General features: G+C 42.6%; 1 protein-coding gene across 3 annotated transcripts in view; it reads right to left on the bottom strand.

The window, feature by feature from the left end:
- Positions 1 to 25,216, bottom strand: part of ino80 (INO80 complex ATPase subunit) — a 214,232-nt gene that overhangs the window by 63,993 nt on the left and 125,023 nt on the right. For all 3 annotated transcript variants that reach the window (XM_043698306.1, XM_043698307.1, XM_043698308.1), the window contains exon 26: positions 8,762 to 8,987. In XM_043698306.1, coding sequence (XP_043554241.1) covers positions 8,762 to 8,987 — 226 coding nt within the window. The remainder of the gene's footprint in view (positions 1 to 8,761; positions 8,988 to 25,216) is intronic.

The following is a 25,216-nucleotide window of genomic DNA, read 5'->3' as shown; positions in this document are numbered from 1 at the left end:
CTGAGATAGAAATAGAAAGGTTGAGGAAGGGGAGGGAGGAATCTGAGACTGTCCAGGTGAATTTGAGGTCGGGGTGGAAGGTGTTGGTGAAGTGGATGAACTGTTCCACCTCCTCGTGGGAGCACGAGGCGGTGCCGATACAGCATCGATGTAGCGGAGGAAAAAGGTGGGGGGTGGGGCCAGTGTAGTTGCGGAAGATGGACTGTTCCACATATCCTACGAAGAGGCAGGCATAGCTGGGGCCCATGCGGGTGCCCATGGCTACTCCTTTTGTTTGGAGGAAGTGGGAGGATTGGAAAGAGAATTGGAAAGATTGGATTAACAAGGAGGCACACTTGGAAGGTAAATGGCAAGTGTTGCAAAGTGTAGATTTAGCATACGCTTGGTGCTACAGACTTGATGGGCTGAAAGGCCTCTTCTGAATTAAATTACACACATAAATACGGCAAACCTAACATTTGTAAGCAAGCATGGGCATCAATCATAACTACACTTCACGGGGATGCATGTGTAGGGTCGTAACTCAGACAGCTGCATTTGTGAACAAACAAGATACCACTGTCCACTGCAATGCAGTTTGATGGTGTTGGAGACTTTTTGAAGTGATTTGGTGAAGGAGTGGGAACTAGAACATACCATTATACACGAAAAATAAGATGCACAAAAATTGGGTGCGAAGGTAACACTGCAATAATAAATAATGAGAGAACAAACACCTGGTTGAACCAAGTACCTAGTCCTACCCTAAGTATACCCGGATGCAAGGTTTTAGAGAAAAAGGGGCATCAAGACTGAAATTGCTAGAGCTATTTAGGAGGTCTGGCAGGAACCCTTCTTCAGAAAAGAAGGCATCAGTAACACTGCAACTAATGCAAGAGTGAGAAGCTTTAACGGGGTGGAATCTGCATCAGTGGAGCTGAGAAACAGCAAGAGACAAAAAACGTTAATGGAAATTGTATATAAACTATATAAATGTTATTGGAAATTGCATTAAACAGGAAATTTGAGATGTATGCAACAAGTATAAATATAGATGGTTATTTTGCATATAGATTGGGCAACCTGAATCAATAACAAGGCACAGAGGCAGAATTTTTAGTGTGCATATGGGATGGTTTCCTGGGCCAATACATTGAAGAATGCAATGAGAAAGGGATACTGGCAATCTGGTTGTGTGTGGCCCATTTGGGATGAGTGACCATAACGTCAGAGAATTCTTCAAGATGGAGAGAGGTGTAGTTGATTTTGAGACTAGGAACCTGAATTTAAATAGAAGAAACTATGATGCTATCAGGCACAAGTTGGCTATGATAGATTGGGAGACGTTACTTAAAGGGATTACAGCGGAACGACAATGGCAAACATTCAAAGAGCCAGTGAGTGAATTGCAATAATTGCTCATTGCTGCCTGACACAAAAGTTAAATGCAAAAGGTGTCTAAACCATGTCTTACAAAGGAAATTAAGAGATAGTTAGTGAGTTTTGAGAAGATTTGTAGCTCAGGCTGAGGGTCTGGATATAGGTTTGCTTGCTGAGCTAAGAGGTAGTATTAGATCTAAAGAGAAGTCATACAAATTGGCCAGATAAGAAACAGAACTGAGGAGTGGGAGCAGGGATTGATTAAGAAAGGGAAGACAGCATACAGGACTAAGCTTGTGGAGAACAAAAGAAGTGACTGTAAAAACAGTGTGAATAGATGTGTGAAGAGAAAAAGATTGAAGACAAATGTGGGTCCCTTATGGTCAGAAAGAGGAATTTATAACGGTGAACGAAGAAAAGGCTGACAAACTAAATATGAACATTGGTACTGTGTATACAAAGGGGACACAAGACACTGGAAACAATGGGGAACACATTTGGGTTCAGTAAGGAGGAGGAACTTAAGTAAATCAGTATTCATAGGGAAATGATGCTGAGGAAATTAATGGGGTTGAAGGCTGGTGTCAAATCTTAGGGTCTGATAACCTACATCCCAGAGTACTTAAGTTGCCCTCGAAATAGTGGATGCATTGGTGGTTATCTTTCAAGATTCTACAGATGCTGGAATACCTATTAAAGATTCAAAGGTAGCTAATATAACCTGTCTACTTAAAAAGGGAGGTAGAGAGAAAACCAGGAATTATGAACCAGTCAGCCTGAGATTGGTAGTGGGTGGTGGGGGTGGGGCGCCGCGAGGGCTCGAGATCTTTATAAAAGATTTGATAACAGAGTGCTTGCAAAATAATGGCAGAATCAGATAGCGTCAGCATAGGTTTATAAAAGGGAATCATGCTTGACAAATCGACTGGACTTCAAGGATGTAACTGTAGAGTTCATGAGGAAGAGCCAGTATTTGTGGTTTATTTGAACTTTAAAAGGCTTTTGACAATACCCTACAAAATTATAGTCCATGGAATTGGGAATAGAATATTGAGATGGATAGAAAACTGGCTGGCAGACAGTGACTAGTGGAGCACCGCAAAGATCAGTGTTAGGACCCCAGCTATTCACAATACAGTATACATTAATGATTTAAAAGAGGGAACCAAATGTAATTTCTCCAAATTTGCAGAGGGCACAAAACTGGGGGAGAGGACAAGCTGACAGGAGGATGCAGAGATTCAGTGTGATTCAGACAAGATGAGTAGGAAAATGCATCATAGATGCAGTATAAGTGAATAAATATGAAATTATTCACTTTGGTAGCAAAAAACATGAAAAGCACATTTTTTAATGGGTAGAAACTGAGAAGAGAATGTGCAATCAGATCGGAGTGTTCTTGTACACCATTTACAAAGTAAGCACACAGGTGCAGCAAGCACTAAAGGCGGCAAATGGCATATTGGTTTTCATAGTGACAGTGTTAGGCTACAGAAGCAGGGATGTCTTGGTGCAATTACACAGGGCCTTAGTGAGACCATTTCTCGAATAGTGTATGCAGTTTGTGCCCCCTATCTGAAGGACAATTTCTTGCAACAGAGGGAAGGTGGGACTGTTAAGATTATATTCACAACAAGATCAGAAGAACTGGGGGCGTGTGGGGGTGATGATCTCATTGAAACTTAGAAACGTTTGACAGGACTCGGTGTTGTAAATGCAGGAATGATGTTCTCGAGTGAGGGGACCCAGAGTCAGAGGTCACAGTCTAAAAATATGGAGTAAATCATTTATGTCAGAGATAAAGAGAAATTTCTTGACCCAGAGAGTGGTGAGTCTGCAGATTTCACTACCATCAAGAACTGTCTAGGACAAAACAAATCATATGATTCTCAAGAAGCTGGATAGGTGACCCATCCTCTTCACAGATGTTGCCAGACCTGCTGAGCTTTTCAAGCAACTTCTGTTTTTGCTTCTGATTTACAGCATCTGCAGTTCTTTCGGTTTTTATCTATGACTTCTTTCACAGAAATGGTGTGCAAGAGTATGGGGAAACAGCATGAGACTGAGTGTGTAAATGACACTTGTGAGAAGAGTTAGAGGAGGCACGGTGGGCCCAGTGGGCTTTTTCTGTATTATCATAACTTTAATTGTGTTAAAAGGATGCAAACATTAAGAGAATGGTTTCAATGATTACAGCCAACAGTTAGGAGTATACTGGAGAAGCTGGAGCTTCTCTTTCAGAAAGAAGAATTTGAGGAGATTTGATAGATTGCTCACAATCATGAGTAATCTATAAAATTCGAGAGAAACTGCTCTCATTGTCAAAAGGGCCAACGGCTTGATGACATGGATATAAGATGATTGTCAACAGAATCAAAATATTCAAGGACATTGTTTTTACACAGCAAGTGGTTTAAATCTGAAAAGCACCTGAAGATGTGGTGGAGGCAGATTCAAATCATGGCTTTCAAAAAGGAAGTTGATAAATGAACTCCTGTATGGAAATATTTGCAGGGCTACATAAAAAGAAACAGTTAAACTGTTTTTGCAGAAATCTAACATTTTACTGGTCAATGGATTAATTTTCTTTAGTCATTTTAAGATTCTACAATTTCCCTCAAAGTAGACTCATCACCTCGGAGGACAACGGTAGCAGATGGCTTGATTAGTACTCCTGCATGACTCTTCTGTTGCATATCCACATCTGCAAGATACCTGACAGAAAGCAGGCAAAGTATTGATCCTTCTTTATCATCTGCCCCATTCTAAACTCCAGTACAAGTACATGGAAAAATCAGAAATACTCCATTGGTTGCAGTCATACCTAGCACAAAGGAAACTGGTTGTGGTTGTTAATGTCAATCATGTCAGCTCCAGGATATCACTGCAGGAGTTCCTCAAGATGGAGCCTGAAGCTCACCATCTTCACCTGCTTCATTAATGACCTTTCCATCATCAGTTAAAAATCTCAATACCAGGTTACAGTCTAACAGGTTTATTTGGAAGTACAAGCTTTCAGAGCGCTGATCCTTTGTCAGGCATCTGGTGGGGCAGGATCACAGGACACAGAGTTTATAGTAAAAGATCAGAGTGTCATACAACTGATGTGATCTATTGAACAAACAGATTGCGGTTAAGTCTTTAAATCACTTAGAATGAGGAGACAGGATTCGATTGATTAAAATGTAAATCCCACAACTTCTTTCAAGTCACAGTCCCGAGATAACTTAAGGTTTTAGCAAAAAAAAGTGACATCTCATCTCAGACAATGCAGTAAAGGCATGAGGTTAGAGTTCATCTGTATCCCAACCTTGAGCGAGACTGGGCCTATTCCCAAAGTAGGAATTTATAAAATGTCATATGGACTGACTGCCTACAGACTATGCGCTTTTGAACAAAATAGAATGTATCTGCAAATATAAATCTATAAATGTAAATTCACCCCATAGACATATATGTGTGCATACACACATGTACGGAAGAGAGGGAGGAGTGAGAGTGAGTACACATGAGCATGCTTGGTAAAGTTAAGTATGTTAGAGTGTGATAGAGTATATGCCTGTGAGAGGGTGCGTGTGTGTGTGAGTGTGGGATATGTATGTGTGTGCGTTTGAGAGAGAGCTTGTATAGGAAGAGAGAGAGAAGAGAGAATGTGTGTGTGTGGGGATGTGTGTCTGAGAGAGAGCATGAGAGTGTGATTTAACGCAAGAGTGTCTATGAGTATGTGCGCTTGTGTAAGTGTGTGTACGAGTGTATAGTCAGGTGGGGTCACCGGTAGTTTGACATGAACCCACGATGCCAGCTGAGGCCGTCCTATTCGTTACTGAACTTAGCTATCAGCCTCTGCTCAGCAACTCTGTTGCTGCGTATCCTGAAGTTCACCTTGGAGGATGGTCACCCAAAAATCCAAGGCTGAATATCCTTGACTGGTGATATGTGCCCAAACTGGGAGGGGAGATCCCTGTCTGGCATTTGTTGCAGTGTCCAGTCATCATTTGTCGTAGCATCCGCTTGGCTGCACCAATATACCATGCATCGGGCATTCTTGCCTACAGCACAAGAGATAGACAACGTTGGCAAAGTCACATGAGTACTTGTTGCGCAGGGGGTGGGCGGTGTCTCCACATGTAATGGCAGTATTCATGTCAACACTGACATGTCTTGCAGTGGATGCCATGACAGGGTTGCATGGTGTTGTGGTCAATGTTGTCCTGAAGGCTGGGCAGTTTGCTGTGAACAATGGTCTGTTTAAGGTTTGTTGATTGTTTAAAGGAGAGAAGTGGAAGCAGAGGGAAGATCTTGGTGAGGTGCTCATCCTCATTGATAATGTGTTGCTAGTTGCAAAGAACATGGTGTAGTTTCTCTGCTCCTGAGTAGTACTGGACAATGAAGGATACCCTATCGGTCTTATCCCATGTCTGCTTCCTGAGGATGTCATTAGAGTTTCTCACTGTGGCATGTTGGAATTGGCAATCAATGAGTTGATAAGCACCCCATTCTAATGAGGACATCTTTGAGTACCTTCAGGTGTCCACTGCGTTCATCTGAACCGATCCTGTGTATAGGGCTTGACTGCAGGGAATCGCTGTTTTAGTGTGTTTAGGGTGGTGGAAGCTCGAGAAATGCAGCATCAGGGTTATCCGTGGCCTTGCAGTACTGAGGTGCCCGTCCTTGATGGAGACATGTCCAAGAACCAGATCAATTCTTAAGAGTAGTCCATGGCATGTCTGATGGTGAGATGTGGTTTCTTGATATCACTGTGTAGTAATTTCAGTGACTCCTTGCCATGGGTCCAGAGGAAGAAAATGTCATCAATATATCTGGTGTGTAGTGTTGGTTGGCAGCAAAGTCGTCTTGTTCGAACATGTGCATGAAAACGTTGGCATGTTGGGGTGCAAATTTAGTCCCCATGGCTGTTCAGTGTGTCTGGAGTAAGAACTGGTTGTCGAAGGTAGAGACATTGTGGTTGAGGATGAAACTGATCAGTCATAGGATAGTGCCTGGAGATTGGCAGTTATTGGCATTGAGTACGAAGGCTGTTGCAGCGATGCCATTGTTGTGGGGGATGCTGGTGCAGAGTGCTGAAACGTCCATCGCGACAAGGCATGTTGCCAGCTCGACTGGCCCGTGGGTGCTGAGTTTCTATAAGAAATCTGTAGTGTCACAACAGAAGCTAGGATCCTATGTACAATGGGTTTCAAGATATCTTCACCAGAGAGGTTCTCTCACAGGGCCCTGTTGCTTGATATGATGGGACATCCAGGTGCATTGGCTTTGTGTATCACTGGAAGGCAGTAGAAGTCCCCCATGTGAGAAATACATGGGATGAGTATGCGTAGAGTACTCTGAGGACTGGATCAAGTCTTGATCGATCTATTTAGTTCACGGGTGTGATCTTTGGTTGATAGGTTGGTAGTTGCGCGCAGTGTTTGCAGTTACTACACATCCTTGTAGTAGTCTGCAAGGCTCCTCCAATGTCTGCTGGTTTGACAACAATGGTGCGGTTGCGCACACCCCCTCTCAGTCACACTCAAACACACTTTACCAAGCCCACACATGCACTCATATATATAAGTCTATGGGTGTACGTGCATTTGCAGACACATTCTATTTTGTTCAAAAAGCGCACACAATCAGTAGGCAGTCAGCCTGGGAGATTTAATAAATTTCTACTTTGGAAATAAAACCAGTCTGACTTAAGGTTGGGATACAGACAAGCTCTAACCTCACATCTTTAATGCATTGTCTGAGCGGAGATGTTCTCTCAGGACTGTGACTTGAAAGTAGTTCTGGGATTTACATATCAATCAAAACCTGCATCCCCATTCTAAGTGATTAAAGACTTAACAGCAATCTGGGTTTGTTCAATACAACATATTAGTTGTATTACGCTTTGATGTTTTACTATAAAAATTGTATCCTATGATCCTGCCCCACGAGCTACCTAACAAAGGAGCAGTGCTCTGAAAGCTTGTACTTCCAAATAAACCTGTTGGACTATAACCGAGTGTTGAGATTTTTAACTTTGCCCATCCGAGTCCAACACAAACATGGCTTTCCTTCATCATAAGAGGTTAAGAATGTTCACTGACAATTATACAATGTCAATACTATTTATGACCTACAGAGACTTTAGTCAATGTCTATAAGCAGCAAGATCTAAACAACTTTCAGGCTTGGGCAGATAAGTGGCATATGACATTCGCAACATAAGTGCCAATAAGAGAAAAGCCAATCATCTCCCCACGACATTCAATGGCATTTTCATTGCTGAATGCCCTAATTTTGGGGGGGGGGTTATCATTCCATTAGAAACTGAAGTGGACTATAATCTGGGAATTATGCAGCAAATGACTTATTTCCTCACTCCCTGGAAGTGACCTACCCACAAGGCAGGAGTGAGATGGAACATTTCCTACTTGCTTGGATGAGTGGAACACTCAAGACATTCCATACTTTGCAGGACAGAAAAAAACAGCTTTGATAGCTTAAATATTCACCCCCTCAATGTTATCAGTGTGCACTATTCACAAGATGCACTGCAACAAATCACAATGTCATTTTTAATAGCACCTACCAAAACTGCGACCTGTACCATTTAGAGGCATGGAAACACCATCACTTACAGGTTCTCTTCAAAGCCACACATCATACCAATTTGAAACTACATTACTGTTCCTTCAAATGCTGCTGGAACCTTTCCTAACATCATAGTGGGTATATCTACACCAGGCAGATCCTAACAGCTCAAGAGAACCAAAGTGGTGTGCTGCTTTCAAGGGCATTTAGGAATGAGCAACAAATGCTAGCCCCCACCCCTTGTCAGTGAGGCTCAACCACATGAAATCTCCAGTTAAAGAACAGTCACAAAGAGAATCTAGTGATATCACAGACCAGTATTACGGAAGTCAAATACTCCTCCAGTAGGAGTTACTAAATTCAAAGTATTGTTGAGAAAAGATAAACCGCTCACTTTGCAGGCACTTGCTGTCATGTCTGCAATTTTGTGAACTGCGTGTAAGCCAAAAAGCCCCAGACAATTGATAGTCAATACACATACATTTACCAACACTAAGGGGCCAACTGAGTTACACTTGCACAATGTGCTGGATATTGCCTACACCCTATAAATAGGGCAACTGGGTTGCCAATGGGATTGAACACAACCCAAGGTGTTGAGAGGACAGAACTGATCTACAGATTGCTCGAATCCAACACACAAGCGACAAGTCAATTTCAAGCAAGCTTCCCTCAATGTAGTAGTTACAACAATGCCTGACAGAAACAAAAAACAACGATCTGGGGCCTAGTTTATAACAGTTGAAGATTAAGCTTCTGACATAACTCTCACATATTTATTTAACAAAATAGAATCAGAGGAGTGAAATTCTCATCTATTTACCAGGAATCCTAATGAAGGACCAGCCATGCCTCGACTGAACAGCTAACAAACCCCCAGGATTTTCAAGAAAGAAGAAAGACAGCCGATTTCTCCAATGAAGAGCTAGCTCTGGGGTTCCATACAAGAGGCACTGCTTGACAGTGAGGTGGCCACCTTCCTTCATCAATCGACGCTCGTTCTCTGCACCCCGATCACAACAGTAGATGTCCCGTGGAACAGCAGTCACCTGAGATACATATAGGGCAGGACATTAATGTTAACCCAGAAAAAGCATTACATCAATACACTACACAGTTAAAGTCAATCACACTGCAGATTTTGTCATTAGCACCAATTCAACAGTGCTAGTCGTTCATTACAATACTACTTATGGCTTTTATACGGAGCTGTATGGATGATCTGGATGAAGGAACGAAGGACACTGCTGAAGATGACACAAAAGATAGGTAGAGGGACAGGTAGTGTTGAGGAAGTGGGGAAGCTGCAGAAGGACTGAGGCTAGGAAAGTGGGTAAAGAAACGTAAATGGATTGCACCGCCAGAAATGAGGTAATGCACTTTAGTGGGAATAATAAGTAGTGCAGACTATTTTCTAAATGAGGAAAATGCTTCATAAATCTGAAGCACAATGGGACTTCGGAGTCCTAGTTCAGGATTCTTTTAAAAGTTAACATGTAGGTTCAGTTGCCAGTTAGGAATGCAAATGCAATGTTGGCATTGCAAGAGGGCTAGAATACAAGAGTAGAAATGTACTGCTGAAGCTGTATAAATCTCAGGTCAGATCGTATTTGCAATGTTGATAGCAGCTTTGGGTCCCATATCGAAGGATAGCTGTGCTGGTCTTAGAGGATGCCAGAGAAGATTCATAATAATGATCCCAAGAATGAAGAACTTGTCATAAGAGAGGAGGAGAACCCCTGGTCTGTATTTAATGGAGTTAAGAAGGTTGAGGGGAATGTTATTGAAACTTACAGAATACTGAGAGGCCTGAATACAGTGGACTTGGAGCTGGTTTTTCCACTATTACGAGAGACTGTGACCAGAGTGTACAGCATCGGAGTGAAGGCCTTAAGAACTAAGATGAGAAGGAATTTCTTCAGAGGGTGATGAATCTGTGCAACTCATGGCCTTTTCTGGCAAAGTCATTCAGTGTCTTTAAGACAGATTGATAGGCTCTTGATTAGTAAAAGGCTAGAGGGTTGCAGGAGAGTGGGGTTGAGAAACATATCAGCCATGATTGAATGGGAGAGCAGACTTGATGGCCCGAATGGCCTAATTTTGCTCTAATATGTCTTCAGCAATTAGAATACTGTTTCAGCAAGATTGAGTTTCCTGAACCAAACTGACGAATTTTTACTTAGTCTAAGGTAGAAAATATAACTTAGAATTTTTAATTCCAGATCAAGTTATGCACCACACTCTCGATCAAGATGTGAACTAAAAATGGAAGAGGATAGGATTGGAAAAAATAAAGAAAAAGTTAAAATTACTTAAATGTTTAAATTCTCAGATATGCTTAAAACTGTGAAGAAAAACTCTACACTTGTGGAAATTAACTTTCACTCTAAGATTCCAAGGAAATAACTAATGCTAACCAGTGGGTTAAAAGCTTGACTCATACATCAGCCTTTCAGGTAGAATAGAGGTAAATACATCAACTACACCTCCTCTCAATGTTCTAATACCAAAACTTCTGGAGGAGCACAACCTCAGATAGTAACTTTATTTTTATTTCAAAAATATACTTTATTCATAAAATATTTTGATGATGTGTACAATTGGTGGTGCTATTCATAGGCGCACCTTGCACTTCTTTACATACAGAGATCGGAATTAATCATTCGTATATACAGGTCTGTATGTTTACCATCCATATACTTAGCAGAGGCTTCAGCGGAGCCCACTTACTGAGTGGCCCCCCTGTTTTTCTTTGGCAGGCAGATGTTACACAGTGGTCTTTCCCCACCGCGCCTTGGCGGCAGCTGCCCCAAGCTTCAGCGTGTCCCTCAACACAGTCCTGGACCTTGGAATGTGCCAGTCCAAAACACTCAGTAGGGGTCAGCTCCTTCAGCTGGAAGATCAACAGGTTTCGGACAGACCAAAGAGCGTCTTTCACGGAGCTGATGATACTCCAGGCACAGTTGATGTTCATCTCAGTGTGCGTCCCAGGGAACAGACCGTAGAGCAAAGTCCCACGTCACAGAGCTGCTCGGGACGAACCTCGACAAACACCACTGCATTCCTCTCCAGGCTTCCTTTGCAGAGGTACATTCCAGAAGGTGGTGTATGACAGTCTCGCCCCCTCTACAGCCGCTTTGATGGCAGCGTGCGGTGCGGTGCGGTGCGGTGCGGTGCAGGAGAGAGTCCGGACATGCATGAAGGATCTCACAGGCAGAGCCCTTCTCACCATCAGCCAAGCCATGTCTTGGTGCTTGTTGGAAAGTTCTGGCGATGAGGCATTCTGCCAAATGACTTTGACAATCTGCCCAGGGAACCACTCGACAGGATCCAACCTCTCCTTTTCCCAAAGAGTCTCAAGGACACCACATGCTGACCACTTCCTGATGGACTTGTGGTCAAAGGTGTTTTTCTTCATAAATTTCTCCATGAAGGACAGGTGATATGGAACGGTCCAACTACTCGGAGCGTTCCGCAGCAGCGAGGCCAGGCCCATCCTTCGCAACACAGGGGACAGGTAGAACCTCAGTACGTAGTGACACTTGATGTTTGCGTATAGGGGATCCACGCACAGCTTGATGCAGCCACACACAAAGATGGTCATCAGGGTGAGGGTGGCACTGGGTGTGTTTTCTCCCCCTTTGCCCATATTTTTATACATCGAGTCCCTTCGGACATGGTCCATCTTTGATCTCCATATAAAATGGAAGATGGCCCGGGTGACTGCGACAGCACAGGTTCTGGGAATAGGCCAGACCTGTGCCACATATAACACCGACAGTGCCTCACATCTGATGACCAGGTTTTTTTCCCTGCGATGGAGAGCGACCGTAGCTTCCATCTGCCCAGTTTCTGCCTCACTTTCCTGATACGATCCTCCCAAGACTTGGTGCACGCCCCAGCCCCTCTGAACCAAATACCCAGCAACTTCAGGTGGTCAGTCCGGATGGTGAAGGGGATGGAGGATTGGTCGGCCCAGTTCCCGAAGAGCATGGCCTCGCTCTTGCCTAGATTTATCTTGGCCCCAGAGGCCTGTTCGAACTGGTCACATATGCACATGAGTCTGTGCAGAGACAGCGGATCAGAGCAGAAAACAGCAACGTCATCCACGTACAGGGAGGTCTTAACCTGTAGGCCCCGGCTGCCAGGAATAGTCACCCCTCTCAGGCTCGCATCCTTCCTGATGGACTTGGCAAATGGCTCTATGCAGCACACAAACAAGGCAGGAGAGAGAGAGGGCAGCCCTGCCTGACTCCAGATCTGACTGAGAAGCTATCTGATTCCCACCCATTGATCGAGACTGCACTAACAATGTTGGTGTAGAGCAGTCGGATCCAATTGCAGATTCCCTCCCCAAAGCCCATTTTGGAGAGAACATCTCTCATATACGTATGCGATATCCTGCCAAAGGCTTTCTCCTGGTCCAGGCTGATGAGGCTGGTGTCCAACCCCCTGTCCTGCATGTAGGGGATCGTATGCCTGAGGAGTGAGAGATTCTCAGCAATCTTCCTGCCCGGCACAGCACAGGTTTAATCAAGGTGGATCATCGATCCCAGAGCAGAGCTGACCCGGTTGGCGATGACCTTTGACAAGTTTTTGTAATCCGCATTCAATAGTGAGATTGGATTCCAATTTCTGATTTCCTCCCTCTCCCCCTTCCGCTTGTAGATGAGGGTGATGCAACCTCAGATAGTAACATCATGATTTTAGTTAAGAGTGTGATCACCTGAAATTGCTAGCCAATTGCTCAACACCTAGGAAAATTAGCTCACTCTACAGTTAGTGTTACTCTCACTACACAAACAAACATACAGCATATTTGTTGTTACCACTCAAGTCGCATCGACATTCATCATGAAATCTCACTGCATGCATCAGTACACTACATAGCTGGTGCTATCTTCAATAAGTATTGATATACTGCAGTTAGTGTGACACCAACACAAATACACTGCACAGTTAGCAACAATCCCATGACAACTTTTCAAAATACTGCAGTTACTACTCAATCTTTTTATACAACACACACAGGAGCTGAAAATGTGTTGCTGGAAAAGCACAGCAGGTCAGGCAGCATCCAGGGAACAGGAGAATCGACGTTTCGGGCATAAGCCCTTCTTCAGGAATGCAACACACACACACACACAACATAAAGGCACATTGCTGTTTGTCTGACATCACATCAATTGGCACATCACATCTAAGGGCAGCTCAGACTGCTGTGTACTATTTTCTCATCATTTGAATGTTTTGAGGCACAATGTACTCAGACTCCCATATCTCGCCATGGTTGTGCTAAAACCAGAAAATATTTATTCTTCAGGGCACAACAGCTAACTGCAAAGCTTCCGGAACATGGGCACAGGAATAGGCTTTTAAGCCAGAGTCTGTCCCATTATTTAATGAGCTAATAGCTGATCTGTCACTTAGCTGCATATACCTTTGGCAAACATATAATTATTCTTCTTTAACATCGCTGTTTAACAAAAAACATTTAACGCAGATTTAAATTAACACTGATCCAGCGGAATTTCAAACTTCTACCAAGTTTGTGCAAAGTGCTTCTTAATATCTCTGCTGAACAATCAGGCCCTAATTCTCAGACTATGCTCTCTAGCTCGAGAATCCCCAACCAATAGGAATAGCTTGCCCTAATCTAACTTGTCTACTTGTTAATACCCTGGAGACTTGGATCAAATCACCCTGTAACCTTCTACAGCAATCAGGCCTTATTTTTATACGTTTTCCTTATAACAACCTGCGAAGTCCAGATATAATTCTTGGAAACTTATATTGTACTTCCTTCAAGGCTAGCATATCCTTCCTAAGGAGTGATGCCCAGATCTGCTCATGGTATTCCAAGTGGGGTCATCACAGTTGTGTGTAATTACAGGTAGAAAGTGAGGACTGCAGCTGCTGGAGACCAAAGTCGAGAGTGGTGCTGGAAAAGCACAGCAGGTCAGGCAGCATCCAAGAAGCAGGAGAATCGACATAATGCAGGGCTTATGCCCAAAACATCGCTTCTCCTGCAACTCGGATGCTGCCTGACCTGCTGTGCTTTTCAAGCACCACACTCTCGACTTTGCATAATTACAGCACTCGTGTAGTCCCATCCTCTTGACATAAAGGCAAGAATTCCATTAGCCTTCCATTAGCATTTTGTAGACTGCTCATCATATTTTAAAGATCTGTGCACCTGAATCTCCATGTCTCTTTGGACATCCACTGTATTGAACTTCATTTCATCTAGAAAATACCCTGATTTATCCTTTTTTAGTGCAAACTGAGTAACTTTCCACCTGATTATATTGAACTCCACCTGCCACATTTTTACTCAGTCTCGCAATATTCCTTTGTAAATATATTATCTGCATTGTCGACAATGCTACCTGTTTCACCAGCAAATTTGGAAATAAGACTTTCTATGTCATTATGTGTCTTTGAAAAATAATGTAAATAATTAAGGCCTCTTTGTGGGACACCACTGATTACACACTGACAATTTCATTACCTATCGATTATTAAATCATTAGTAAGAAACAAAATAGGGTCAGATGGTGTAAAATCTGTGTGGGTATAATTGAGGAATCGCAAAGGTTAAAAAACCATAGTTGGAGGTATGTACAGGCCTCCGAATAGTAGCCAGGAACTAGAGCACAAGATATACCAGGAGATAGGTGTATAGGAAAGGCAAAGTTAGTGTTCATGGGGGATTTAAATATGCCGGTGGACGGGGAACATCAGGCTGGTAATGGATTGCACGAAAAGGAATTTGTGGAATGTCTAAGAGATGGCTTTTTGATGCAGCTTGTGGTGGAGCCCACTAGGGAACAGGCAATCTGGATCAGTGATGTGCAACGAGGCAGACTTGATAAAGGACTTGGTGGAGTAACCCTTGGGAGGCAGTGATCAAATTTACTCGACAGTTTGAGAGGGAGAAGATAGAATCAGGTATTATAGCTGAATAAAGGCAACTACAGAGGCCTGAGTGAGGAGTTGGGTAGAATCGACTGGGAGAGGAACCTAGCAGGAAAGACAGTAGAACAATAATGGCGGGGGGGTTAGATTAGATTAGATTACTTAGTGTGGAAACAGGCCCTTCGGCCCAACAAGTCCACACCGACCCACCGAAGCGTAACCCACCCAGACCCATTACCCCTACACCTAACACTACGGGCAATTTAGCATGGCCAATTTGCCTAACCTGCACATCTTTGGACTGTGGGAGGAAACCGGAGCACCCGGAGGAAACCCACGCAGACACGGGGAGAATGTGCAAACTCCACACAGTCAGTCGCCTGAGGCGGGAATTGAACCCGGGTCTCTGGCGCTGAGGCAATAGTGAGGCACTGTGCCACCGTGCCGCCCACGGTTCTGGGAGTAATTCAGGAGACACAGCATAAATTCACCAACGGAAAAAGCAGCATGGTACAGGGAGGATAAAGCAACCATGGCTGACTAGGGAAGTCAGGGATAGCATAAAAGCAAAAAAGAAAGCATATAATGTGGTGAAGGGCAGTGGGAAACCAGAGGATTGGGAAGCTTACAAAGAGCTGCAGAGGGCAACTAAAAAAGAAATAAGGAGGGAGAAGGTTAAATATGAGGGTAAGCTAGCAAGTAATATAAAGGAAGATTGTAAGTGTTTCTTTAGATAGGGAAATATAGAAGGTATAGAAGGTATATTTAGAAAGTTTGCAGATTACACCAAAATTGGAGGAATAGTGGACAGTGAAGTCATGATTTGGAGACGCTGGTGTTGGACTGGGGTGTACAAAGGGAAAAATCACAACACCAGATTATTGTCCAACAGGTTTATTTGGAAGCACTAGCTTTCAGAGCGCTGCTCCTTCATCAGGAGAATAAGATTGCAAGACACAGAACTTTTACTATAAATTCTATGAATGCTATGAAAGTGGAGTCACTGGTAGCTAAGATAGTGAAGGCGGCATTTGGTATGCTTGCCTTTATTGGTCACAGCATTGAGTATAGGAATTGGGAAATCATGGTGCGGCTGTACAGGACATTGGTTAGGCCACTTTTGGAATATTGCGTGCAATTCTGGTCTCCTTCCTATTGGAAGGATGTTGTGAAACTTGAAAGGGCTCAGAAAGGATTTACAAGGATGTGGCCTGGGTTGGAGGATTTGAGTTACAGGGAGTGGTTGAAAAGGTTGGGGCTGTTTTCCCTGGAGCGTCGAAGGCTGAGGGGTGACCGTATACAGGGTTGTAAAATCATGAAGGGCATTAATAGGGTAAATACACAAGATCTTTTGCTGGAGTTGGGGGAAAAGGAAGAGGAAGAGGAAGAGTCCATAACTAGAGGGCATGGGGGGTGTGGGAGGAGAGAAGGAAGACGATATAAAAGGGACCTGAGAGGCAACCTTTTCACGCTGAGGGTGGTGCAAGTATGGAATGAGTTGCATGAGGAAGTGGTGGAGGCTGGTACAATTCTAACATTTAAACGACGTCTGGATGGATATGTGAATAGGAAGGGTTTGGAGGGATATGGGCTAGGTGCTGGCAAGTACAATTAGATTGTATTGGGATATCTAGTTGGCATGGACGAGTTGGACCGAAGGGTCTGTTTCCATGCTGTACATTTCTATGACTATGACTCTAAAGGACAAATCAGAGGCAAAAGTGCACATTGGGCTGCTGGAAAATGACACTCTAGAGATGATAGTACAAAAAACAAAGAGAATTTACAGCCCAGGCACAGGCCCTTCGGCCTTCTAAGCCTGAGCCAATCCAAACCCACTCTCTAAACTTGTCGCCCATTTCCTAAGCATCTGTATCCCTCTGCTGCCCACCTACTAATGCATCTCTCTAGATGCATCGTAAATGATGCTACAGTGCCTGCCTCTACCACCTCTGCTGCTAACGCGTTCCAGACGCCCACCAACCTCTGAAGTACTTGCCACGTGTATCCCCCTTAAACTTTCCACCTCTCACATTTAAAGCGTGACCTCGTTACTGAATTCTTCACCCAGGGAAAAAGCCCATCTGTCCACCCTGTCTATACCCTTCATGATTTTGTCGACCTTTATTCTCTTGTATTCTTTTCACAGTCCCCATGCTTTCTGCTACTCCACCAGTTTGTGTTATCTGCAAACTTGCTGATCATACCAGTAGTGCCCTCTTCTAGATCATTCATGTATATCACAAACAACTGTGGCCCCAGCACAATGGAACATTACTGGTCACCTTTCTCCATTTCGAGAAACTCCCACCAACTACTACTCTGTCTCCTGTTAGTCAACTAGTTTTTTTTATCTACCTCGCTAGAAAACCCTGCAGACCATGTGACTTCACTTTCTCTGTTAGTTTACCATGGGGAACCTTATCAAACGCCTTACTGAAGTCCATGTATATGACATCCATAGCCCTTCCTTCATCTATCAACTTGGTCATTTCCTCAAAAGAACTCTATTACATTGGTAAGGCACGATCTCTTCCACATAAAACCATTTTACCCATCACTGATAAGCCCATTCTTTTCCAAATATAAATAGATTTTATCCCTCTGTACCTTCTCCAGCAACTTTCCCACCATTGACGCCAGTAGTGGCAAATGAAATGGCTGAGGAACTGAATAATTACTTTGCATTAGTCTGCACAGTGGAAGTAATATCCCAGAAATTCAGGAGTGAGGGAGCAAAGCTGAGTATGGTGGCCATCACCAAGGAAAAGGTGCTAGAAAAACTGAATAGCCTGAAAGTGGATAAAGCACCCGGACCAGATGGACTACGGGAGATAGCTGAAGGGACAGTAGAGGTGTTAACAGTGATCTTTCAAGAATCGCTACCATCAGGGAGGCTTTCAGAGGATTGGTAAATTGCTAACGTGTTTAAAACCGAGTAAAGCAAAGTTGGAAAATTGTAGACCGATTAGCCTCACCTGCGTCTTATGGTCTTATCTTTACTTTCTGTCACCTGCTCAAACAATTTCCCACACGTCATTAATGTGCTCTCAATTCCGTGGGCTAACTTAATTAGTTCTCTCTCTTATGTGGGGTTTTATCAAGCTTCAAGAAGCCCATGTAAACATCAATAGACCACCTTAGTCACCTTTTCAAAGATTCCATGAACCTATCTGCTATTATTCCATGCTGCCTCTTCCTGACTAACAGATTTCAAGGGCTTCGATTAACCTACCCTTGATTATGGACTCTGACAATTTCCTCACTACAGATGCTGACTAACTAGTCTGTAATTCCATGGTTTTCCTCTTTTACCTTTCTTAAAAGTTTGACATACAATTTTCCAATCCAGAGGGACAACTCCTGAATGTACGAAGCTCTGAAATATTATAGGTAGGGCCCGTGGCCTCTTGGAAACAATCAGGTACCAGGATTGGTCAATCTTTAATTTCATCAATGTCCTTATTACCAATGTTTTATGTTTATTTTATTCAGTACCCATTCCCAATACACTATTAATAAAGATAGAGACTTCTGGCATGCTTTCCTCCTTTTCTACTATAAATACCAAGGCAAAGTTACTATTCAGTAGATCTTCCATTTCCCCACAGTTACTGGCAATATCCCCAGTTTGAATTTTTTTTAGTAGGACAACACTGCTTCTGACAACCCACTTTCCCTTTACGGAACTATAAAATTTATTAATTTTGATGGCACTGGCAAAATTCCTTCTATAATCCCTTGTAGTAGCTCTTAGCTGCTTTGTGGCCTTTTTGTGGTTTTTGTATTTTTCCCCCATTTGTCAGCATCTGTACTTTCCCCCCTCCACATTTTTGTATTTTCTTTCTTTTAGTTTTATCCTGTCCCTGATATCTTTAATTGTCCATGATTGTTTTTCTGACAAATGGAGCTTTTCCCTCTTAAGGGTATAAATTAGTTTTGCATGGTATTAACTATTTCTTTAAACACCCTCCAGTGCTCTTCAATTGTTTTGCCCATGAGATGTTTCCTGTTTACAGTGGGCAGTCTTTGTCTTATTGTTAGAGCCAGTCTTAACCTAAATCTATAACTATAGTAGCCGGTTCATACTTTTCGCTTTCAAACACTACATTGAAATAGAGCATGTTATGATCCCATTTTGATAAATGTTCACATTCCATTAGGTCACTAATTAAAACTGGTCCATGGCTCATTACTAAATCCAATATTGTGTCCCATTGTTGCACCCTGGACATATTGCTGTGGGAAATTACCCCAGAGACACTCCAGAAATTTACAACATTTTTTGATAGGTGCTTGCCTGCTGCTTTCAATCTGTTAAAGTCAAAATCCCCCATTAATATTACTCTGGTCTTGATACACAGTTGCCTTATTTCCACCTTTATATAATCTAGCATTACAGGGTTGCTATTGGGGGTCCGTACATAACACATTAGTTTTGATCCTTTACGGCTCCTCCGTTTTACCCAGTCTCCACTGAATTCTTTACCCTTATTATGTCCTTCATCATTGAAGCAATCAGTAAGTCTACCTCATTTGTAATTTTCCCTGTTGACCTTAGAAACCTACAACTTCGTACAGTCCTTTATCTGAAATCCAAAAAGCTCCAAAATCCAAAACATTTTTCGTCAAGTGTGCAGCGTCAGTTTGGCATTCGAACAGGTGACCCAACTCCACACCCACTTAAACCACATCACTCAGATGTGATGTAGTGGCATGGCCCAGCACTGGTAGGTGTCAATTGTACTATTCACATGTGCGTCAGCTGTTAGGTAATTTTTTAAATTTCACTGTGAAAATGTCACTTATTCCAAAATCTGAAAAATTCAGAATTCCAAGAAACTGCCAAAGATTTTAAGATAAAGGATTGTGTACCTCTATATTTAGTTCCCAATCCACAGTATCCTATATTCGAACAGATGAAAGACTCAACAGACAATCAAGGTATTTTTCAATGCATAATTTCAGTTACATCACACTGTACATTTTTGCTATAAATTCTGTGCCTTAGAATTGTGTCCTCCACAACCACCTGATGAAGGAGCGGCGCTCTGAAAACTAGCGTGCTTCCAATTAAACCTGTTGGACTATAACCTGGTGTTGTGCGATTTTTTAACTTTGTACACCTGAGTCCAACACCGACATCTCCAAACCATGACACTATCCTCTGGCTATGTCTCAATAATGGCTACTGTAGCATAATCTCCAATTTAAATTTGTGCCTGCAATTCATTCCTTACTCCCATTGCTTTTAATACATAGAACTTTTATTTTGGCAATACATGGCAAGCTGCCCCTCAGTACTAATACTGTATTCACATTATTTCTCGTCATGTTTAATCGATACATTTCTTCTAGTTTTGCCATTATCTCCCACACCTCAAATAGGATTCCTGATTTTGTTCATTCTGACATGTTATTTGATTTTGAAACTGTATTGACTGACTCTGAGCTTCTTTAACCATTAATCCAGGCAAGTGACACTGATTGGTGATTGCCTTGAGAAACGAACTACAGAATGGCTGTCACCTACTTAAACTGAAAGACGTGCAAGTTATGCACATTCTCCCCAGTTTGAGGGCACTGTGAACTGATATATATAGCTTCCAGTATGCCTGAAATGGGCAAGATTAAAAAAGAGACGTCTCTTTTTTCAGCAATACCCAAGCTCTGTACTACCAAAGAAACATGATTGTGTGTCTGGGGAGATAAATCAAACATGCTAAGTACCACCAAATACAAAGCAGCCAGGTCACTGGGATGTCTATTGGTTGCTGCACCCAATTGAGGCTTATTAAAAGGTTTCAGCTTGACTCAGTTAGTAGGAGTCCCAACTTTGAATCCACGTTGTGATTTCATACCACAGCTACAGTACATGGTTAAGGATGACACAGTTGTTCAAACTGGATGTGGCACCACCTATCATTTAAACGTGATGCGAAACCAAGCAAGGGAGCGCACTTAAAACTCTAATTCACTGCATTTAGCCCTTTCGCAAAACAAACAAATGCACAGAAATCACATCATACAAACGATTCAACCAAAGAAATGACTGCCTAACACAGCATGGTGGGATTTACATTCAATTCATAAATCTGAACTTAAAAGCTAACCGTGACCATGATACATGGTTGATTGTCCAAAAACCCATCTGCTTCACTCATGTTCTTTAGGACAAATATTTACCTTCTGTGCTTGGTTTGGCCAATGAGTGACTCCAGATCGACAACAATGTGATTGACTACCTTTTCACTTGCTGAACAACTACTCCATTCAAGAGGGATGGGCACCAAATGCTGACCTCACCAGTGATGCCCATCAAATCATAGAATGAATCCTCCTTCTCCCACCCCCAGCTATGCTTGACCCTTTAAAACTGTTCTGTTCTATTTATCCAATTCCAGCTTTCATAATTTCAAATACTTCACACCACTCGTAAAATCAGACCTCCTAACAAAAATTGACCCAACCTTTGAAGTTTGTTTCTGTATTTCCTCATTTCAAGTGGCACCTGAATGAATTTGTTTTGTAGCCGAAAGCCTCCGTACCCTTCCAACATGGGACCCAGTATTGCACAGTGGTGGATTTTACTGGTTTGTTTATAAGCTCATCATTATGTCTTGGTTTTTATGATCCACACCTTGTGATAAAATTACATTTGCTTTGTTTTTGTTAAGAACAGCCTGAAATGCTGTCATTAATGTTCTCTAAAGCTGTGAGCAAGTATTTCCTTCCCCTTATTCATACATTCAGCCATTTCAGGAATTCACAATTGCAATACAGGAAGACTGACAGCAACCCGAATGTAACCAGTCACTGCTCAACTAGAAAATGGCGAAAACATTCTGGCTTGCAGAGGTAATCACACTGGCTTGCAAAGGAAATATTGCATCAAATCTACACAGTTTTAAATACTGACTTGAGCATTTGATATTATCTGGTCTCACAACCATAAGGCTTCAAGTAAGACTGCATGTAAAAACAGATTTCATGAGGCTGACAGATTCTTAACCACTTGTCATCAGGTTTCAATATATATTGACTTTCAAGCAAGTTATTTTATTATCTACCATTGAGTTACATTTAATGCTTTATCATTGTTACCTTTTGGTCAGTGCTCTGCAATGGGTCAGTATTTGCAATGTCATCAAGCCAGTAGTCACTGGTATCCACAAGCTTAGCTAGCATGTGATGCAGTGGAAGTGTCCCTACCTCTGAGCCAGCACACCAGTGTTCAAGTCCCACCTTCTCCAGAGGTGTGTAATAACAATATTTCTGAACATTGATTCAGAAAAATATAATTAGCATGTGATCCTGAAATTGGTGAAGGATCAAGCAACTAGTAAGGCTCCATCTCCACACACACCGCCAACTTCGCTGCAATTTTTGTTCTTTATTCAAATTCATGCTGTGTAACATCAGCTAACATCTAAAAGCTGAACCCAGTCAGACTCAGGTTTGTGCTCGGAGCTCCAGTTCTTTTGAATGAAATGCATGTTGTGCATTGAGCTTGAAGTAGTCACTTCCTGGCCCAGCTTCAAGTTCTGATTTATCACATTACTGCAGATGGATGGCTGGGCCCTTCATAACTAATCCTGCCAAAGAACAAACTGCTGAGCAAACAGCCCATATACACACAGCAAATATTGAACACTGTGGGCAGGAAATGCAAACACTGAAGTACAGCCAGCTTCCATAATCACCTAAATCTGCTCCCAGTTGCTCTTTGCGGAGGCTAGATTCAACAACACCTGGACTTGATTGCTGCCTATAAACTAGGACTGAGATGCTAATCTATTCTGTAGAGTTTTTTCATTGCAGACAATGACCATAATTACAAGAGAACCAACTGGAACTGGGTTAATGATCTCGAGGACAGCATTGCAGAGAACCAGCGCTTTCTTATGGCAATACATGCTCTAATTCCTCGTTAATGAGCTGACCAGAGTTCACAAACAGGGACTCAAAACAAGTTTACCAAAATGTGCAATTTAAGTTATTTATTCTAAGGTCTATACAACCTTTGCCTCTGTAAAGGAACATAGGCAGTGTAGTCTCCTGGACTTAAATAAACTATGATGCTGAACTGCCCCCTCCTGGTTACAAACCACAACTGTTGAACAGTTCTAAAATAATATCTACAGCTCTATACAATGAGCAATGCCCCACATCCCCTGCAGAAACAGCTGAGGCTCTTTGAGCAAAGAAAACAATCTGCACTAGATCCCTGACAATAACCAAGTTTGCATTAACTTGAGCACAAAACCTAGGAGAACTCCAGGCAGCAGGGAGACTGGGTTTCCCTCTGCCTGTTTTGATACTTCAGGGTCTCAGTAGATACTGTACTAACGAAGAGAAGTTTGTCTTCTGGATATTTTGGCTGCATTACTTTTTCAACCCAACATACATCATTTGCTGCTTGCCTACATAATCCAAATGTATTGTAGTTGTATGTAAATAAACAAAGATCAAAGAGGAACCAGCCCAGAATAAGTAGCTGCAAAACAAAATGTCTGAACAAATGGTGACAATGCATCAGATTTAAAACTGTTACAGATGTGATTGAATACTTTTCAACAATCAGGAAATAGGATATTTTAAAGCTAGGTGAAATGTAAAATATCCCTGCAAACAAAGCTGAAAAATACAAAAAAACCACAACAAATACAATGTGGGGAAGGCCTGTGAATTATAGAATAGGACTGCAAAATACAGGACAGAGAAAAGAAGAAAGGAGAACATGGACAAGAATTTGCAGCAAAACAGTGGGTCATTTGGCTGGCTGAATCTTTGGAGCGACCCAGTCACTCCAATTCCTCTGCTCTGACCAGTAAGTTTATTTATTTCAAGTGCCCATCCATTTTCCCGCTGAAATTATTCATCTCCACTTTAGTCAGCCTTATAGGTAGAAAGTTCGATGCTATTACCATTTGCTCCATGAAACTTGAAAGGGTTCAGAAAAGATTTACAAGGATGTTGCCAGGGTTGGAGGATCTGAGCTACAGGGAGAGGCTGAACAGTCTGGGGCAGTTTTCCCTGGAGCGTCGGAGGCTGAGGGGTGACCTTATAGAGGTTTATAAAATCATGAAGGGCATGGATAGGATAAAAGGCAAAGTCTTTTCCCTGAGGTCAGGGAGTCCAGAACTAGAGGGCATAGGTTTAGGGTGATTGGGTTGGGATATCTGGTCGGGTTGGACTGAAGGGTCTGTTTCCATGCTGTACATCTCTATGACTCTAAAGCTCCTCACATTCAACCTGCATTACTTACATAAAATTTGTAAATGCCAGCATTCATTGTACATCCCTAGGTGTACTTGAAGAAGTGGAGCTCAGCTACCTTCTGAAACCACTACAGTCAACGTGGTGCAAGTATATTCAAGTGCTGTTAGGAAGGGACTTCCAAAATTCTGATCCAGCAACATTGATCATGATATAGTTCCAAGTCAGGATGGTATTGACTCAAGGGGAAATCACATGGTACAGTTGCCATGTGTCAGTTTCCTTTGTCCTTGCGGTTCATAGAAGTTGCAGGTTTCAACGTTGCTATCAAGGAAGTCTTAATGACACTTGTGGGTGGTACACATTATTGATCAGTGGTAGAGGGAATGAGTGTTCAAAATGATGGATGGGGTGCTAATCAAGCTGGATGCTTTGGCTTTCATGGTATTAAGATTGAGTGTTGTTGTAGTTGCAATCATCCAGCTGAACAGAGTACTTTGTCATACTCCTGACTCGTGTCTCTGAGACAGTAGAGACACTTTGTGGAGCCAGGCGGTAGTTACATATGGCAGATCTCTCAGCCTCCTGCCTGTTTACGGCCACAATATTTACATGGCTGATCCAATTTGAATGGCTCAAGTCTGGAATTTGTCCATTTGCAGCAAGGGCTGGTACATAGAGTTGCGGATGGACTGACTATTGTGCAATCCTTAGCAAATAGCCCTGCTTCTGACCTTGTGATCAAGAGAAGGTCATTGGCATAGTAGCTGAAAACGGTTTAGCCTAGGACATCATAATCTAATCAAGCAAAGTCAGCATGGTTTCACAAAGAGAAAGAGTGTCTGACTAGACTTTTTCCAAGGTAATCCTAACCAGCGTGGATAGAGGAGAACCTGTACAGGACTTTGGTTAGGCCACAGTTGGAGTACTGTGTGCAGTTCTGGTCGCCTCACTTTAGGAAAGATGTGGAAGCTTTGGAGAGGGTGCAGAGAAGATTTACCAGGATGTTGCCTGGAATGGAGAGGAAGTCGTACGAGCATAGGTTGAGAGTTCTCGGCCTTTTCTCGTTGGAACGGAGAAGGATGAGGGGTGACTTGATAGAGGTTTATAAGATGACCAGAGGAATAGATAGAGTAGACAG

The sequence above is a fragment of the Chiloscyllium plagiosum genome, chromosome 10 (genome assembly GCF_004010195.1).
Source record: "Chiloscyllium plagiosum isolate BGI_BamShark_2017 chromosome 10, ASM401019v2, whole genome shotgun sequence".
NCBI lineage: Eukaryota > Metazoa > Chordata > Chondrichthyes > Orectolobiformes > Hemiscylliidae > Chiloscyllium > Chiloscyllium plagiosum.
This window is presented reverse-complemented; position numbering and strand designations above follow the sequence as displayed.